We start from the raw sequence: 20,316 nt of genomic DNA on the forward strand, positions 1-20,316 counted from the left end.
GGCTTGGGTTCGTGGAGACCGGGCGAAGACGTGGCCGGGCTTGGGTTCGTGGAGACCGGGCGAAGACGTGGCCGGGCTTGGGTTCGTGGAGACCGGGCGAAGACGTGGCCGGGCTTGGGTTCGTGGAGACCGGGCGAAGACGTGGCCGGGCTTGGGTTCGTGGAGACCGGGCGAAGACGTGGCCGGGCTTGGGTTCGTGGAGACCGGGCGAAGACGTGGCCGGGCTTGGGTTCGTGGAGACCGGGCGAAGACGTGGCCGGGCTTGGGTTCGTGGAGACCGGGCGAAGACGTGGCCGGGCTTGGGTTCGTGGAGACCGGGCGAAGACGTGGCCGGGCTTGGGTTCGTGGAGACCGGGCGAAGACGTGGCCGGGCTTGGGTTCGTGGAGACCGGGCGAAGACGTGGCCGGGCTTGGGTTCGTGGAGACCGGGCGAAGACGTGGCCGGGCTTGGGTTCGTGGAGACCGGGCGAAGACGTGGCCGGGCTTGGGTTCGTGGAGACCGGGCGAAGACGTGGCCGGGCTTGGGTTCGTGGAGACCGGGCGAAGACGTGGCCGGGCTTGGGTTCGTGGAGACCGGGCGAAGACGTGGCCGGGCTTGGGTTCGTGGAGACCGGGCGAAGACGTGGCCGGGCTTGGGTTCGTGGAGACCGGGCGAAGACGTGGCCGGGCTTGGGTTCGTGGAGACCGGGCGAAGACGTGGCCGGGCTTGGGTTCGTGGAGACCGGGCGAAGACGTGGCCGGGCTTGGGTTCGTGGAGACCGGGCGAAGACGTGGCCGGGCTTGGGTTCGTGGAGACCGGGCGAAGACGTGGCCGGGCTTGGGTTCGTGGAGACCGGGCGAAGACGTGGCCGGGCTTGGGTTCGTGGAGACCGGGCGAAGACGTGGCCGGGCTTGGGTTCGTGGAGACCGGGCGAAGACGTGGCCGGGCTTGGGTTCGTGGAGACCGGGCGAAGACGTGGCCGGGCTTGGGTTCGTGGAGACCGGGCGAAGACGTGGCCGGGCTTGGGTTCGTGGAGACCGGGCGAAGACGTGGCCGGGCTTGGGTTCGTGGAGACCGGGCGAAGACGTGGCCGGGCTTGGGTTCGTGGAGACCGGGCGAAGACGTGGCCGGGCTTGGGTTCGTGGAGACCGGGCGAAGACGTGGCCGGGCTTGGGTTCGTGGAGACCGGGCGAAGACGTGGCCGGGCTTGGGTTCGTGGAGACCGGGCGAAGACGTGGCCGGGCTTGGGTTCGTGGAGACCGGGCGAAGACGTGGCCGGGCTTGGGTTCGTGGAGACCGGGCGAAGACGTGGCCGGGCTTGGGTTCGTGGAGACCGGGCGAAGACGTGGCCGGGCTTGGGTTCGTGGAGACCGGGCGAAGACGTGGCCGGGCTTGGGTTCGTGGAGACCGGGCGAAGACGTGGCCGGGCTTGGGTTCGTGGAGACCGGGCGAAGACGTGGCCGGGCTTGGGTTCGTGGAGACCGGGCGAAGACGTGGCCGGGCTTGGGTTCGTGGAGACCCGGCGAAGACGTGGCCGGGCTTGGGTTCGTGGAGACCAGGCGAAGACGTGGCCGGGCTTGGGTTCGTGGAGACCCGGCGAAGACGTGGCCGGGCTTGGGTTCGTGGAGACCAGGCGAAGACGTGGCCGGGCTTGGGTTCGTGGAGACCAGGCGAAGACGTGGCCGGGCTTGGGTTCGTGGAGACCAGGCGAAGACGTGGCCGGGCTTGGGTTCCTGGAAACTAGACCAGGGCATGACGGGGCAAGGGTACTTCGAGGCAATTCCTGGGCAGGATGCGGGACTCCCCCCACAGAGGCAAGGAGAGGGAGGGACAGACGCAACTGCAGGGTAACGGCAATCAGCTTGGCTTACCCAATGGAGGCAAGGGACAGGAAGGGAACTAGGTCCGGGGTGGCTACAAGACTCGAGGCAGCCGGTAACCTCCGTGGGCTACAGAACAGCCAAATCCATATCCCAATGACTGCACTCGCCTTCCATCAGTGGGTTGTTCCAAGGGGAGACTGATGAGATGATCCAGCAACCACATTCAATCCCAGGGCCACTTATATTCCCAGCCCCAAGATGAGCATCAGGTGCTTATGGTTAAAGTCCAACCAAAACCAGGGACAGCTGGAAGACCCGGAGTCCATAGTCCACAGACTGGACTGTGAACCGGAATGCGGACTTCGGACCGGACCATGACCCTGTGAGGAGTCTCTGTACATCCTCCCCTTAGAATGCATGGATTTTTTTCCCGGGTGCTCCAGTTTCCTCCCACAGTCAAAAAGATGTACCGAGTAGATTAATTGGTCATTGTAAATTGTCCCGTGATTAGGTTAGAGTTAAATAGCGGTTGTTGCAGGTTGCTGGGTGGCACAGGTCAAAGGGCGATACCGCGAAATTAAAATAAATAAATAATTATAAAAGGAGGACAAGGGCAAGAGATGTGTGGGAACACTAGCTTCTGCAGGTTCCTCTCCAAGTTACACATCATCCTGACTTGGAAATCCATTGCTGTTCTGCATTGCCACGTGTCTAATTTGTGGAAGTCATAGCCGGCAGTATTGTGGGAGAACAATCAGAACTGCAACAGTTGAAGCAGTGCTAACTAACTTTTCAAGAGCAAATAAGAATGGGAGATAAATGCCAACCTTGCCAGTGACATCCCAAAAACAAAAGTGCAGTCCTAGTGTAATCATATCTCCCCTGGGGTGACCAGAACGTTAAGGATGCTAGCCAGTGAAAATATTAAGTAGATCAGGCTAAGAGGACAAGAAGCCTAACTTCCATGTTCGTGGCAGCAATGTTCAGCCTTGAAGAGTTCACATGGTTTACAATTAGAAGGAACTCACTGCATCTGTATGTGAGGCAGGGTAGGGGTGAGGAGCTGGTGGAGAAGGAGGCATAGCACCCATTCATTACGGAAGCTATTTCTGTGTTAAGAACATCTTCCTACCGCACCCCCCTCACTACGCACACAAGCACAATGTCAAGTCATAATTAAAGGTCCGGGCATTTCTTGGATGAATGATTTCCAACATCAGATCTCAGACCCAAGGTCAGAGGTATGGGAAACTGACAGAGTAATTTAACTACTGCACAGAGTCTTGTCATCTTCAGAAGTTTTCTGATGAGTCTGCCATAGTTGGATGCATCAGCAAGGGAGATGAGGCTGAGTACAGGGATACAGTAGGAAACTTTGTCACATGGTTTGAGCAGAATTATCTGCAGCTTAATGTGGAAAAGACTAAGGAGCTGGTAGTAGACCTAAGGAGAGCTAATGTACTGGTGACCCCTGTTTCCATCCAGGGGGTCAGTGTGGACATGGTGGAGGATTACAAATACCTAGGGATACGAGTTGACAATAAACTGGACTGGTCAAAGAACACTGAGGCTGTCTACATGAAGGGTAAGAGCCATCTCTATTTCCTGAGGAGACTGAGGTCCTTTAACATCTGCTGGACGATGCTGAGGATGTTCTACAAGTCTGTGGTGGCCAGTGCGATCATGTTTGCTGTTGTGTGCTGGGGCAGCAGGCTGAGGGTAGCAGACACCAACAGAATCAACAAACTTATTCGTAAGGCCAGTGATGTTGTGGGGATGGAACTGGACTCTGACGGTGGTGTCTGAAAAGAGGATGCTGTCCAAGTTGCATACCATCTTGGACAATGTCTCCCATCCACTACATAATATACTGGGTGGGCACAGGAGTACATTCAGCCAGAGACTCATTCCACTGAGATGCAACACAGAGCGTCATAGGAAGTCATTCCTGCCTGTGGCCATCAAACTTTACAACTCCTCCCTTGGAGGGTCAGACACCCTGAGCCAATAGGCTGGTCCTGGACTTATTTCCTGGCATAATTTGCATATTACTATTTAATTATTTATGGTGCAACTGTAAGGAAAACCAATTTCCCCCGGGATTAATAAAGTATGACTATGACTATGACTAAAGGGTTCTACCTCTTGCCTTGTCCATAATGTCATACAAGCCAGGTAAGAACGCAATACAAAGAGTGATACAGTCTATCTAATGCAGGAGTTCCCAACCCGGGCCCGCAGTCCGTTCTGTTAATAGTAGGGGTCCATGGCATTAAAATGTTGGGAACCCCTGATCTAAAGGGCCTACCTTTGGGCTGTTCCACCAAAACAGACGTGCTCATTTGATCTCTGTATTCAGGTTGTTCAGATAGGTAGTTTTGGTACATCTTTCACTCGTGTTGAAGAGTCTTTAAGAATGCAGCTGTTTAACCAAACGTTTTATTCAATTGTGATTTTGTTCATATTTCCATATTTATGACATAGTAAAAATAAACACATTAAATGACATTTGCACTCCAAAATTACAGCATTAGTCTAGTGATATTTACACTCTGGACAGATTTGCACATTCCCATTCATCTTTCAGTCGAAGATCCAACTAATTTTATTTTTTTTTTAATTTACTGTCATACCTTTTAAAGCACCAAACTGGCTTCCCAGTTGCTGCCTTAGAAATTATGGTGGTAGTTGAATTACCTTATATTTATTGAAGTATGACAAGTAGGATTTTAAATATCCAGCATGAACCAGCTGTAGAAAGAACCAAGGAGGCCTTCTAATTCTGGAGACACAAGAGACTGCTAATGCTGCACGCTGGAGTAACACAAAATCCACTGGAGGAATCCAAGGGGTGAAGCAACATTGAAACTTTGACAATTCCTTTCCTCCCTCAGATCTGTATGGTAATGGCGTTTATTTGAGATTCGGATTCCTCTCTCCAAAGCATTCTGAGCAGTCTCGCCAGAGACATAGCATTAAGAGATCCAGAAGTTACTCTTTTCTTTTAGATAATTACAGATAGAAGACTTGAGGCAGCTTATCCACAATACTAAATCCTTTCCTGGTGTTTTTTTAATATAAATAATGTTCTAACCAAATCCCTGTATGTAGATCTTAATAACTAAGGAGTGAAACAAGCCACAGATAACCTCATGGATGGTGCAGCAGTTGCAAAAAGCATCAGTACTATGTGTTTCACTAAAATCCTTAGGAAATTTAGGTGCAAACAAATTATCAGTTACTGTCAGCATATCGAAAGTTAAATTTTGTAAGTTCATACAAGTTAAAAAACAATTCTATTAACCAAGTGTAAACTTAACTGGTAAGGTTTCACCAAAATTTCATTCCGAATAGACGGTACCAGATTATCTTTAATACAGGTGGGTTTTTTCCCCCAGTGTGAATAGCTCACTCTTATAACTTGTAAATAGATTTAATTTCTTTGAAATTCATGAAAAGCAAGCCTCTATGATCCCAATGGCAACATTGCCCATTCCCCTGCCCTTGCATACATTTTCTATAATTAAGATTCTGGAGAATGATGTTACAACTAAAGATCTGACCAGTCCCCAGTTTTGCAAAACTCTACAATTCCCTTTAAGGAATGGAATACTAACATTACAACTTTCATACAATTCAGTACACTTATTTGCTCTTACTGATACATTGATTGTGTTAGTGTTTAATAATGTTGTTGAGTCAACATTTATACCTCTTCAGCCAATGTCATCTGCCAATCTCCATTCAAGTTAAATTACTTTGAGAATTAATGAGCTATCAAATGCAGCAGTTCATTCCATTTTCAACCAAATAATATTACAATAAAGGTCCTCAACAGTTTGCATAACTACAACTCCGGCTTATTACAACATCAGGATCAAATATTACAACATCTGCATCAAGATAAGTGGCAGCAGCCAGCTTCCTCATGTTTGGAAAGAAGGGACATTCTAGAGAAGGTCTTTGAGCAGCTCTTGCAGTGATATCTTTTCACATCCGAGTGTGTCTGCAGATGTGCTCGGAGGTTTGAGCGGTCTGCAAATGCCCTGCTGCAGTGAGGACAGGCAAAAGGTTTCTCTCCTGCAAAGAGAGAGAGAATAAAAGTCAGATCCGAATGTCCCACAATCACCCATAAGCAAGAAAACTGTATGATTTTTAAAAAGACTGTAGAATTATAGACACCAAGAAGCTTAACTACTGATTTGCTTTTGCCTCCTGTCAGAAGTGACCAAAAAGCAATTTGTATCCTATAATGAACCATTGGTACACTCTGATGGTTAGATTACCCACCCAATTTTACAAATACTGGTCAACACATGAACTACAATGGTTAAAGGGTCGGTACTACATTGTGGGCTGAAGGGCTGTACTGTGCAGTACTGTTCTAAAACCTGTAAAATATTTTGCAGCTACACCATTTCATTATACAGTGTTTGCTATATAGTCTACTTTCTAAAACCATTTTCTTTTAAGTGATAACTAGTTGTGAATCCCTGTTTCATATAAATGGTTATTTAATTTAAAGCTGGCCAGAAAAAATGTCACTACTTAACTGCTATGTTTAGAATTAGCGTAGCAGGCCTATTTCACACTGTATTGCAATAAAAAATATATTATGACTACTCAGACATCAACAATATTAGGACTCCAACTTCACAACTTAGTCAGATGCCTGTAGCAAATAAATTATTACAGCAAGTACATTGCATGTCTGTTGGACTGCATTTTAAAATTTCATACAAGAAACCCATGCTGTTCTGCCAGCAAGCATTATTTTGGACATGGTGACAGAATACCAATTTGTAGTTTAATAAAGGTCATTTAAGAAAGGCTAAAACAGGGGATCCCAACAATTTTTATGCTACCATTAGCCTTGCCATTAACCAAGGGGTCAGTGGACTCCAAGTTGGGAACTCCAGGCCGAAAACAAAGGAAATGGGTGGCAGGTTGGAGATATGTCTCCACCAAAGGTGGTGTAAGGCACTAGCCTAAGGGTCACCCTTGGGCAAGATGTAGCATCTCCTTAGTCGCCTGATCAGGGTCATGTGAAGTCATGGGAGCAGGTGGTGGATGGTCAAATGAGCAGCTGGTGCATATCACAAGTCCTGGTTATGGGACCACTGATGCCAGGCAGACAATGTCTGAAGAGTATTGATAACAGCTGGGGTCACCCATCTCGTAAAAACACTGCCAAGAAGGCGGCAGTGGTAAACCACTTCTTAGAAAAAGACTATTGTAGACTACTGTAATGATGATGAAAACAAAAGAAAAACTCGAATTAAGAAAGTTTGAGTCTTCTCAGGGAGTTTTAATTTAAGAATGGGATGCATCATGTTAGGTTGGGTAGAAAGCCATTAGGGCAATGCTATAGAGCATGCCAACTTTTAACAAATTGCTATTGCAGCTCTGTGTTACATAATTTAAATGAAGTGTTTGCTCTCTATCCTACACAGTGCTTCATGGCTGGACCATCATAACCATCGATTAAATATAGTAGGAGAAAATAACTACAACATACGTTGTTTCAAAGACATTTCAATTCCACTAGGGTCATATATGAAAGCACTAAATTACAGTTAAGTATTTCTGGGTCTATCTCAGGAAAGGAATTATAATGAATTTCTGTGATGCAGGGGTTGCATTGATTTATTTTAAGCTAGCAAAACAAAAGAAAAAAAATTCTGAAAGGGTTGTTTTCATGCTGTACTTGTTGGAAAAAATGGTTCAATTTTGCTTTCTATTAAGGGTTAAACCTGCAGTCTGTCTATGTTTTGTGCAATTTTGAAAGCCTATTCATTTTAAGAAACTTTCTATCCATTAGACTCACCAGTCTTTATTTCCCCCACTATCCACCATTGGTGTTAACCCTTTGCCAAAGTGGTCTTATTTGATATATGATCCTTACAGTGGGTGCTGTAGGCATTTTTGCTCAGGTATAGGTGGTGGTGGGTGACAGGCAAGAAGTAACTACGGTGGTAAAAAAAAACATCATAGCTGAGCTCAGTTCTATTCTCATCTTCATTCACATTTATGAACTTTCCAGCAGGTCATTGAATAATAAGCAGTGGGAACTTGGTGTTTTTTTTTACCCTTTACTGGGACCCTGGTGTTTTATTTGTACTCACCAGTATGTGTTCTGATGTGCCCCTGTAAGAGCCATGGTCTAGAGAATGCTTTGCCACAGATTTTGCAGACACAAGGCAGAGTGTGAGTCCTTATGTGCATCTTCAATGCACCCAGACTGACATATTCCTTATCACAATACTTGCAATTAAAGTATTTTGTAGTCTGTGATTCACAATGAAGCTGTCTGTGTTTAGAGAGACCAGATAAAGTATTGTAAGCCTTGTGACAATGGAAACACTCAAACTTCTCCAGGACTGCTTCAGCAGCACTTTCAACCTCAAAGATTTTTTCCTCCGGTTCATCATCTCCTTTAAATGTGCCATTGTTTCTCTCTCTGCTCTTGGTTCTTTTGGAAAGGGACAGGCTAAGGTCATTCACTGTATTCCTTAGTGGGGTGTTGCTGCCTCTGACAGCAACACATTCCTTAACACTGATCTCCAGGCTTGGTTGGCTACTGAAGGGCATTTCTGTTCCAATCTCAACATCCAGGGGCGGGGGCAGACACATTCGGGGACTGACAGGAGCCCTGTCCCACAGTCTTGGCGGGTCACAAACGATGGGAGTGAGCACTTCAGGCTGTGGCATCAGTGGAAATCTCAAACCCTCATATAAATATGGTGAAATAACTGTGGCTGAAAAGAAAGCAAAATCTCAAATCATGCAAGTTAATAGAAATAATATTTGGTGGAGCATGTAAAATGATTGCCTTATCCATAATATTTAAATAAGTTTACATTTCAGAACATTTATAGAACCTCTGAAGTATGAACAAGAAAGTATTTTAAACAAATGATGGTAAAAGTAATCTTTAGAAGATAAAGTTAGAGCATATATTAACAAAGATGTGCATTTTATTATATTAAGGGGAAGTTCTACTTTTCAAGATCGAATCAAATGGTGCATGGCTGATCCCGAATATCTTTACAAAAGGAATGGCTCCGTCCGCTATTTTCTTGCATAATATGCATATGCAGCTAACTGCCTTTGTCATTCATACTTCCACCACCACCCCTTCCACTTGCAATTAAGCTACTTCAATGTAAAAAAAAACACGTCTTCCCTTTTGTGTGGTGAAACCCTAGGCAATTAGTAAAATTTCTACAGGAAACGATTTACTTAAAATAGTTCGCTGTAAGAGATCAATGGATCTCCACAAGTCAAAGAGGAAATCTGATGTGGAGCATGAAGCAAACATCTAAAAATAAACTACATAAGATACTGCTAAAGAGCGAAGTTTACTTTTTAACTGATGTGTTTTTTAAGTGAGGGCGGCAACAGAATACTTAAAGAAACAGCCGAAACATGCCTGTTGCTTGTTTAAGACTGAGCTGGAGAGCGAGCCTGTGAATAAGAATGAGAACTCTCATGTTAAGGCTATGCACCTGCTGGGTCTCTCTTTATCTTAGCAGCCGCGCTCTACAAACTCTCAGCTGAATAATTCTACTTAGCAGAATTTTTCTTCAATTTGGACGAAGAAAGCGCGCAGACCACTCATTCACGGTCTCGCCTCGATACATAAATATCAGACAAAGTAAATTAAAACATTATTTTTCAACAGAAGCAAACAAGTAGATGCTAAACGTCATGCTCTAAACTAAATTCATAAAGACATGGAAAACGAGTTTATTTTCACAGCTATGTAGAACAGTTTTAAACAAGAAACCGAATTTTACTTTTACCATTCTGGATCTCCAGTTGACTGTAGTTAGGTTTCTTGGTGCTACAGTGTTTCTTGACCAGGAAAGAACGGGGCATGACTGTTTATTCCCCTCCTCCCACTGAGAGCATTAAATATGCGCTCAAAACCGAAAACCCGCTAGCTGAGATCTCAAAACGGGATAAATAAAAATGACAGGGTTAACCAGTGAAGAACAAGTGCAGTAAGTCCGCCCCTCAAATTCTTCACTTGTGGAAACTATCTGAACGTCAGGTGCAAGAGGTCAATCCTTATTAACATAGACCTCCCGTCGAGCCAATTAGAGCAAAGGCTCTTCAAGTGGGAGGAGCTAGTAGTTGTCAATCATTCTTCCAACCGAACAGGTGGATTTCAGAACTGGAAGCTCGGAAATGGAAATAGGACCGTGTCTTAATGAAGCACCACATTTACACATGCATTACAGATGTAAAATGTTCAGTATTTAATAATTCGTTTAAAAGTGTTAATTACTGGAATTAAATACACTCAGTGGCCGCTTTATTAAGTACACCTGTACACTGGCACGTTAATACAAATATCTAATTGGCCAATCATGTGGCAGCAACTCAATGCGTAAAAGCATCCTGGTATTTTCAGACCAAACATCAGAACGGGGATGAAATGTGGTCTAAGTGACTTAGACCGTGTGATGATTGATGGTGCCAGATGGGGTAGTTTGAGTATCTTAGAAACTGCTGATCTCCTGGGATTTTCACGCACAACAGTCTCCAGAGCTTACACAGGATGGTTCTGTGGGCGAAAACGCCTCGTTAGTGAGAGGTTAAAGGAGAATGGCCAAACTGGTTCAAGCAGATGATGTTGAAAGTTAAAATAAATTTATTATCAAAGTACATATAGGTCACTATGTACTACCCTGAGATTCATTTTCTGGGCCAGGAAGACGACTAACTCAAATAACCAGTGTTACAAGCGGTGTGCAGAAGAGCATCTCTGAACGCACAGCTCACCGAAACACGAAGTGGATGGGACACAGCAGCAGAAGACCACGAACATACACTCAGTGTCCACTTTATTAGGCACAGGAGATACCTAATAATTTGGCCACTGAGTGTATATTTTCAACGTAAGTGGAAGATTATTAAATCCGCCATTTTGTAGGTACAGCATTTGTATTACTGTAATTATAACGAAAGTTGATGGCAGCTCCAGCTACAAGATGCTGTAAAAAGTAATTGTTTTGCTGCTGTGCTTAACAATGCCGTAGAGCTCTTGACGTGAAACTTCCAATTCCTATGTTCCCGAATAAACCATTATTAATGGAAAAATCGCTAGACATGTAAAGTTAACTGTCATAAATATCAGTTTCTTTACTATTCTTCTACCGTTTATTTACTCACAACCTACAAGGTAGTTTCTAGATGTTGCATCCTACTAAATGACATTATACGTCGCATAGACCCAATGCCATAAGAATAACAGTTCATCTTTCTTGATAGGCAGAGTAGCAGAATTGTCCTTGTCCATAAATAAACTCCATGTCAAACTTACTTTTGTAATTCATTCATATTTAACTTTAAAACACTTGGCAAATTCAACAGAGCTGGAAATGATTTCCCACGATAACCATGTAGAAGTCAAAATAAAAGTTTGGCACATCCAAGCAAAATGACAGCCATCATATTACTTATGGAAGGCTCAATTTTAGGGCAACTCTCTCTGGATTATTTTATTTCGTTCGGCTGTAGCATCTGACAATGAAAAGAAGGTGGGTTTGTTTAATATAAATTTGCGATATACAGTAATCCCTCCCCCCATTTACTTAGGTAAATTTGGAAAGAAGACGAGAGCCCCAGAGCGCTGGCGAACATCCGCCCCTTGGTAGTAACTCAAACAAGTGGTCATCTGCCAGCTTGCTCTTCATAAAACATCATGACATGCAAATCAGCTGTTGATTCTGCCTTATAAATAGTGAGGTACTGGAAATGAATTGGAGATATTCAAAAGCCTACATAGATGCAATACAGGTCATCGGCACGTGACGCTATGTTTTTATGGACCTCTTTAAGTCGAAAGTACACAAACATCATTCGACATGGTAGTCACATCTTCACAGTAACTGATTAGAAAGGGCAAATTCTAAAAGTGGAGAGAATAATCACGTTCTGCCTTTCACAGGAATGAATATGTATGCACATCGGACTTCTGCATTTTATAATATCACGGGAGCTCGTTTGTATTGACAGGTGCCCATAAATCAGGTGTTCATGACCTTGTGTTCTTATTTGAAAGATGAGCTACGTACCATTGCAGTATTAAAATGCTAGAGACCGTCTCACATTGTGCATTGGTGTGTCAGTAGTTATGTCGTAATTGTGAGGAAAGATCCAAGTCAATAATTTTAGCATCTTTCAACAATGTATTAGATAGCATATTACATCCCAAGTCTTTACAAGTCTTTGATTTGCACCCAACTTCATTCAATTTTTGAATGACAAACTTTCTAAACATTAAAAAAAAACCTTTTGAAATATCTCAAAGGGGTAACAAAGGTATTACAGAGAAGCTATCAATGTTTGCATTTTATTTGAATATTTTAGTATTAAATACCAAGTTCAGGGAACTGCATTCTCATCTTCTGACCAGGCATTTTATAACCCTCATGATTTAATATTGGTGTTGATTTACTGTTGTCCATTATAATATTGCCAAGTCCCTCATGGGATGATAATCCAGAAGATTGCGCTTCATGGGATCCGCAGTGTTTGGATTCAGAGCTGGCTTGCACATAGAAAAAAGACGGTAGTGTTTGAAGGGATTTATTCGTGCTGGAAGTCTATAATTAATCCACGGAGATGTGTGCTGGGACCTCTGCAGTTTGTGATATATATAAATGACCTGGATGAAAATGTAGATGGGTAGGTTAGTAAACTTGCAGACGATACCAAGACTAGTCGAGTTGTGGATAGTGTCGAAGACTGGCAAGGAATACAGCATGATATAGATCAGTTGCAGTGATGAGCAGAGAAGTGGCAGGTGGAGTTTAACCCAAATTAATGTGAAGTGTTGCTTCTTGGTAGGGCAAATGCAAGGAGACAGTACATTGTTAAGGGCAAGGCGCTGAATAGTGTTTCTGAGTGGAGAGACCTTGGGGTCCAAGTTCATAGCTCCATCAAAGTAGCAACACAGGTCGACGAGGTGGTTAAAACGGCTTATGGAATGCTTGGTTTTATTAGTTGAGGCATTGAGTTCAAAAGTCTAGAGGTCATGTTGCAACTTAATAAAACTCTGGTTCGGCCACACCTGGAGTATTGGATACAATTCTGGTCGCCCCACTATAGAAAGGATGTAGAGGCTTTGGAGAGGGTGCAGAAAATGTTTACCAGGATTCTGCCTGGTTTAAAGGGCATGTGCTATCATGAGAGGCTGGAAAAACTATGGTTGTTTTCTTTGGAGCGGCGGAGGCTGGGGGAAGACCTGATAAAGGTTTATAAGATTATGACAGGTATCGGTAGAGTAGACAGGAAGTATACTTTTCCCAGGATAGAAATATCCAATACCAGAGGCCATGCGTTGAAATCTGAGTGGATGAGTGTGTGCTTACGAAATCATTCCCAAACCAAAAGCCGTGGATGAACTACGAGGTTCGTCGTCTGCTGAGGGTTAGAACTGTGACATTTACAGTAACTCTAGCGACCCAGGTCTGTGCAAGAAAATCAAGTATAACTTGCGGAGGGTTATTTCAAGAGCGAAGAAACAATTCGGAGAGAGGCTGGAGACGACATCGATGCAGGTCAACTCTGTCAGGGCTTGCAGGGCGTTATTTCCTACAAAGTGAAACCCAACACTGGGTTTCCCGGGGCTCAAATGACTAGCACGAGAGGGCACAGTTTTAAGATGTTTGAAAGTAGGTACAGAGGAGATGTCAGGGGTAAGTCTTTTTTAACGCAGAGTGTGGCGAGTGCGTGGAATGGGCTGCCAATGGCGGTGGTGGAGGCGGATACGATAGGGTCTTTTAGAGACTCCTGGATAGGTACATGAGCTTAGAAAAACAGAGGGCTATGGGTAAGCCTAGGTAATTTCTAAAGTAAATTCATGTTCGGCACAGCATTGTGGGCTGAAGGGCCTGTATTGTGCTGTGGGTTTTCTATGTTTCTAACCTCATGAATGGCAGTGATGCTTCTCTAGCTGACGAGTTCAACGCCTTTTATTCCCACTGGGGGGGAAGGGGGAATTTAATTACAGCTGTGAGGATTCCTGATGAACCCGGTGACCCTTGATCTTCGTCTCGGAGGCTGGCGTCAGGCTGCCTTTCAGGAGGGGAAACCCTCGTAAAGCATCAGGCCCCGATGGACTACTTGGAAAGGCTCTGAAAATTTGTGCCAACCAACTGGCGGGTGTATTCAAAAATATTTCCAACCTCTCACTGCTAAGGTCAGAAGTTCCCACCTGCTTCAAAACGGCAACAATTATACCAGTGCCTAAGAAGAGCAGGATGAGCTGCGTTAATGACTATCGGCCAGTTGCACTCACATCTACAGTGATGAAATGCTTTGAGAGGTTGGTCATGGCTAAAATCAACTACTGCCTCAGCAAGGACCTGGACCCACTGCAATTTGCGTATCGCCACAATAGGTCAACAGCAGAGATAATCTCAATGGCTCTTTACACGACCTTAGATCCTGTACTATAAAAACATCTATGTCGGGATGTTGTTTATTGACTATAGCTTGGCATTTAATACCATCGTTCCTATAGTTCAAATAGAACCTGGGCCCCTGTAACCCCCTTTGCAATTAGATCCTCGACGTCCTAACCGGAAGACCACAATCTGTGCGGATTGGTAATCACATCTCCTCCTCGGTGACGATCAACGCTGGCTCTCCTCCCAGTGATGTGTGCTTCGCCCACTCCTTTACTTTCTATACCCATTACGGTGTGGCTAGGCACAGCTCAAATGCCGTCTGTAAAGTTGCGATGATACAACCATTATTGGCAGAATCTCAAATGGAGGCGTGATGGCATACAGGAGCGAGACAGAGCAGCTAGTGGAGTGGAGTTGCAGCAACAACCTTTCACTCAACGTCAGTAAAACCAAAGAGCTGATTGTAAACTATGGAAACAGTAAGACGCTGAAACACGAACCAATCGTTATAGAGGGATCAGAACTGGGGAGAGTGAGCGACTTTAAGCTTCCGGGTGTCAATATCTCTGAGGATCTAGCAACACACATCAAAGTTGCTGATGAACGGTGCAGGCCAGGCAGCATCTCTAGGAAGTCGACGTTTCAGGCCGAGACCCTTCGTCAGGACCCTTCTGGGTCCCGGCCTGAAACGTCGACTGTACCTCTTCCTAGAGATGCTGCCTGGCCTGCTGCGTTCATCAGCAACTTTGATGTGTGTTGCTTGAATTTCCAGCATCTGCAGAATTTCTCGTGTTTGCGTCTCTGAGGATCTAACCTGGTCCCAACATATCGATGCAGCTATAAAGAAGGCAAGACAGCGGCTATATTTCATTAGGAGCTTGAGGAGGTTTGGTTTACTGTATCACCTAAAATACTCGAAACTTCTACTGATGTACTGTTGGAGAGCCTTCTGGCAAGCTGCATAGGGGTGGGCGGTGGGAACTACTGCACAGGATCGTAAGAAGCTGCAGAAAATTGTAAAATTAGTCACATCTTTCATGGGGTTTAGCCTCCTTCAAGGAGCGGAACCTCAGAAAAGTGACGTCTTCACCCTGGACATGCCCTCTTCTCATTGTTACCGTCGGGACAGAGGCAAAGGAGCCCGAAGGCACACACTCAGCGATTCAGGAACAATTCCTTCCTCTCTGCCATCCGATTCCTAAATGGACATTGAACCCTTGAACACTACCCCACTTTTTCTGTTTTTGCACTATTTTAATTTAACTATTTAATAGACACACACACACACACACACACACACACACACATATTTACTGTTACTTATTTACTCATTCTATATTTATCATGTATTGCATTGAACTGCCGCCGCTAAGTTAACAAATTTCATGACACATGCCGGTGATATTAAACCTGATTCTGATCGAAGATGAGAGGGGGTAGGTTCAAAGGATATGTGAAGGGTAACTTATTTTCTCAGAGATTGGTGATGCCTGGAATGCGCTGCCTGGTATGGTGGTAGAGGCAAATACATTAGAGGCTTTTAAAAGACATTTAGATAGGCACTTAAATGTGAGGAAGTTGGAGGGATATGGACAATGTGTGGGTAAGAGGGATTAGCTTTTAATTTACTTTTTAGCTGGTTCGGAACACTGTGGGCCGCAGAGCCTGTTCCTGCGCTGTACTGTTCTATGTACATGTACCAAAACACAGTGAAAAACTTGGCATTTCCATTCAGACAGATCATTCTATACATACGAACGTCAAGGTGGTAAGCGGGAAAACAACGCAGAATGAAGTGTAGGGAACCTCATTAGTAATTCTTACAATCTTAGAATTGAGATTTAAAATAGTTGAGTTGAGATGAGGCCTCCGTTGGTTAGAGTCGACAATGGATATTGCGTCCTAACTGTGTAGATTTGTACAATATAGAGAGCAAATTGTTGCCCGTGTAGCAAGCTCCTCCTCTTCCACACATCTGATGAAACCCAATGGAACGTCAGAGACCAGTACAGTTTGGTATCAGAAGCGTGGCAGTAGTTGCCAGTCAGCATTGAACTCGATGCAGGACTGCCTTAGGGACTCCAGCTCCGGATTTTCCCCTCGGGATTTACTTCCGAAGCTTTCCCAGGGGGTGGGTATAGCCACAAGGCAGCGGACGTTTGAGATCGGAGTTTTCCTTCTGCTGGATGAGCTGCCAACCACGGCTGACGAGCACCATTTGCCCAGAGTAATTGGTTTTAAGGCGCCAGTAACTCGTCTTTGCCCTTTAATATAAGAAACAGGAGCAGGAGTCGGTCATCTGGCCCGTCGAACCTGCTCCGCCATTCACTAAGATCATGGCTGATCTGACTATGGACTCATCTCCACCTACCTGCCTTTCCCCCATAATCCTTAATTCCCCTAGTATGCAAAAATCTATCCAACCTTGTCTTAAATATATTTACTGAGGTAGCCTCCACTGCTTCATTGGGCAGAGAATTCCACAGATTCACCACTCTCTGGGAAAAGCAGTTCCTTCTCATCTCCATCCTAAATCTACTCCCCTGAATCTTGAAGCTATGTCCCCTAGTTCTAATCTCACCTATCACTAGAAACAGCCTTCCTGCCTCTATCCCTTTCATCGTCTTCTATGATTTTATAAGATTTCCTCTCATCCTTCTGAATTCCAGCAAGTACAGTCCCAGGCGCAATGAAGGCCAACATTCCATTTGCCTTCTTGACAGACTGCTGCACCTGCAAACCAACATTTTTTTGAGACTGTTTGTGCATGAATTGCAAGTCCTGCACAGGAGCATTCTGCAATCTTTTACCATTTAAATAATCTGCTCTTCCATTTTTGCTTCCAAAGTGGATGACCTCACGTTTACCAACATTGTACTCCATCTGCCAGACCCTTCCCACTCACTTAACCAATCTTTATCTGTCTGCAGACTCTCCGTATCCTCTATACAATTTAGTTTTCCGCTCAAATAAGTGTCATCAGCAAACTTAGATACCCTACACTTGGTCCCCTCTTCCAGATTGTTAATGTATATTGTGAACAGTTGTGGGCCCACCTCCAATTGCCAACCAGAGAAACACCCATGTATTCCCAATTCTCTGCCTTTTATTGGCTAACTAATTCTCTATCCATGATAATACATCACTTCCAACTCTATGCATCCTTATCCCTGTCAGTAGAAACAGTTCCGCCGGGCTTGGTAGCTAAGCCACACGTGAAGGCCAGGAGCTGGACTTGGTTGTCAGAGGCTATTGGAGGTGCACACCATTGGGAGCATTTAATAGGTAGAGAGAGCTTGTCCCCATTACTACCCCCAGCTGTAACAACCTTAAGGAACCTTAAAATACTAGAACAATTATAATAAAGGTGGATTTACTGACAGCCGCTCACAAATAACCACCACACTCTGGCACCATCGTGGAGACAATGCCAAGCAATTTTATTATACCCTTTTACCCACCCCTGATAAATATAGCCAGGACTTTGGCTTTGTGTTTCCTTTTGTCTCAGAATCATTTTGTTTTAAATATGGGGTTTCAATGGATTGTTACTTTAGTTTACATCTCATTACACAAGGGATGCAGTCTTCAAAACTTGGAAGTCACATCTTTTGATTTGGGCTTAAATTTTGAGGTATACTGTAGTGTCAAAATGGCTGTTGTGATGTATCTGGTCTGGTAATGTAGTGGGTAGTGCTTGTCACTCTCACTTTCAGCTTCCACCGCTGGCTAGCAGTCTTGTGAAAAGGAGAGCTAAATGTGTAAATCGTGGCCTAAGGTAGAATGCGTCAATTTCAGAAAACCTAGCACATTTATTTTTCAACATAGTCCCCTCCTACATGTACACACTTAGTCCAGTGGTCGTGGAGCGTACGGATCCCTCTTTGTAGAAGAGGTCCACGGCAGGGGTGATTGATAAGTTCGTGGCCTAGGGTAGAAGGATATGAGTTATTAACTTCAAACTTTCTGCATTATCACTCAAAGAGTTGAACTGCACGTGGATGTAACGAGACCATCATGGGCCTCCAGGTGGTCCACAGCAGGGGAGATTGATAAGTTTGTGGCCTTAGGTAGAAGGAGGTTAGTTATACAGCTCTCATTACATGCATGTACAGTTCAACTCTTTGAGTGAAAATGCAGAAAGTTTGAAGTTAATAACTCATATACTTCTACCTTAGGACACGAACCCCTGCTGTGGACCACTTCTGGAGGTCCGAGACAGCAACTTCTACAAAGAAAGGATCCGTATGCTCCACGACCACTGGACTAAGTGTGTAAATGTAGGAAAAATAGATGTGCTAGGTTTTCTAAAATTGACTCCTTCTATCCTAGGCCATGAACTTATCAATCACCCCTCGTACGTAGCCCCTCCAACAGCAAGCCTCTTCACCGGCGACACACATTGATGGAGCTCCTTTCAGACAGGCTGAACTGTAGAGGGCGGGGAAGATATCTGGCCCCTGCACACGTAGTACGCAGGCCCAACGGCATATGAATATGCCTTGGAGCTCATGAACTAGCTCCCCAGCTATGGGTAAATAGCCCCACTGCCTTGTGGGCAGCCTCGGGAGAGACCAAGGCTAAGGGAGTAAACCCATTCAGCAAATCTGGAGTGAAACCCCTAAGGCAGCTGAACGTCATTGAACATCCTTCTTGCAGCCCCTGCAGCCAAGCTGGTGCCTAATGTATTGCTTCATAAGCTTTCCTTTAGACTACACGGGTGAGGCCAAGAGGGAGATCTTGACGATTGGACATTTCAGGATCTTCATATCTTCTGCCCATGTTTATGATGATCATCATCACATGTCCTCCGAGACAGACGGATGACAACCACCATTACTGTAGATAATTATAGTAATTGTGCTTTAAAGGCACATTCAAATGTCAGGAGTTTTGCTTTAAACAATCATCTAGAGCTAGGGACCAAAACAGAGATCTTGGTGATAAGCACCACACCAACTTCAAAAAGCAATGTTTCTTTTTCCTACACCATGATCTCTGAACTCTTCCCTTTCCCCATCATCATACAGGCCTTCAAGAAAGGCTACTAAAAAGAGTTCAGGACCTAATGCCTCCATGGCCTTAAATTTTCTGACTAATTGATTGAAATTTCTCCAACTATGGAAGACCACCATGGTGTTCTTCAGATGTCACAACAAGCTCCATTCCATTCACTAACAATCTTATCTTTATGCCTGGAAAATGTCGGGACCAAAATAGTTTGCTTATCCATGGAGCATCAACTGCTTAACTGAAAGTTTACCAGAAATGCTTCTATTCAGCATTGTACATTGTCTAGCTCTTTGCATCTGCTTTTGAAGCACATACTTAATTCCTCTTTCCTCCTACATATCAAATACCAACTGGTTGGCTTAATTGGCTGTTGTGAGTCATCCCTTTGCTTTGGTAAAGGCCAACAGAAACAAAGAAAACTAGATGGGACATGTCAGAGAGAATACATTACAGGTCTGAAGGAAGAAGAGAATTGGACTGATATGCTGGGAGCTAGCAACAACTTAACAGGCTGAATAGCTTCCATGTGTCATGGTAACAAGTCATATGCCCATTACCTGCAGATTTGGTTATCCAAAGCCCTGGACTACATGCAAAGTCACTGACCTGAAACATAACCACATTTCTTTTCCAAAGATGCTGCCTGACATGATGAGAATTTCCAGCATTTTCTATTTTCAATAATTACCCTAAATTGTATTCAGTTATCATCATCCTAGTCACTGTTTTTCCATTGGTTCCTATTGAGCAAAGTCTGAAACTTAAAGTTCCCAACTCTCCAGTTCTCTCTTGGCTTCCCACCCCACCCCCCAACTGAATTCTCCTTCAGCTCTAAAATCCAAGTGTTTGCACTTCTGTAAATCTAACCTCTTGGCATTTCCTTACATTATGTGCTCTCCCATTGGGTAATGATATCCTTCAGCCATGAAGTCTTCAATGTTGACCTTGATTTTCAGTTCATGTCCTTGTTCTGAATTACCTGCTCAAAACCCACTTTCTCTCCGAGGACATTTCCAAATCCACTTTTTACAAAATGTGTTCACCACCTCAGTAAGAGTTTGTGGCTGTGTATTTA

General features: G+C 44.5%; 1 protein-coding gene across 2 annotated transcripts in view; it reads right to left on the reverse strand.

Moving 5' to 3' along the window:
• Positions 1-4,231: 4,231 nt before the first annotated feature.
• Positions 4,232-20,316, reverse strand: part of rnf166 (ring finger protein 166) — a 61,152-nt gene continuing 45,067 nt past the window's right edge. Inside the window, exons 1-3 of one of the 2 annotated variants that reach the window (XM_072279768.1) lie at positions 9,609-9,809; positions 7,929-8,561; positions 4,232-5,883 (exon numbers count right to left, since the gene is read on the reverse strand). In XM_072279768.1, the coding sequence (XP_072135869.1) occupies positions 5,702-5,883; positions 7,929-8,561; positions 9,609-9,684 (891 nt within the window). In that variant the 5' untranslated portion in view covers positions 9,685-9,809 and the 3' untranslated portion in view covers positions 4,232-5,701. Of the gene's footprint in view, positions 5,884-7,928; positions 8,562-9,608; positions 9,810-20,316 lie in introns of those variants that run through there. The other variant, XM_072279770.1, reaches the window with a different exon arrangement.

Source organism: Mobula birostris, chromosome 15 (genome assembly GCF_030028105.1).
Source record: "Mobula birostris isolate sMobBir1 chromosome 15, sMobBir1.hap1, whole genome shotgun sequence".
NCBI classification, from domain to species: Eukaryota; Metazoa; Chordata; class Chondrichthyes; order Myliobatiformes; family Myliobatidae; genus Mobula; species Mobula birostris.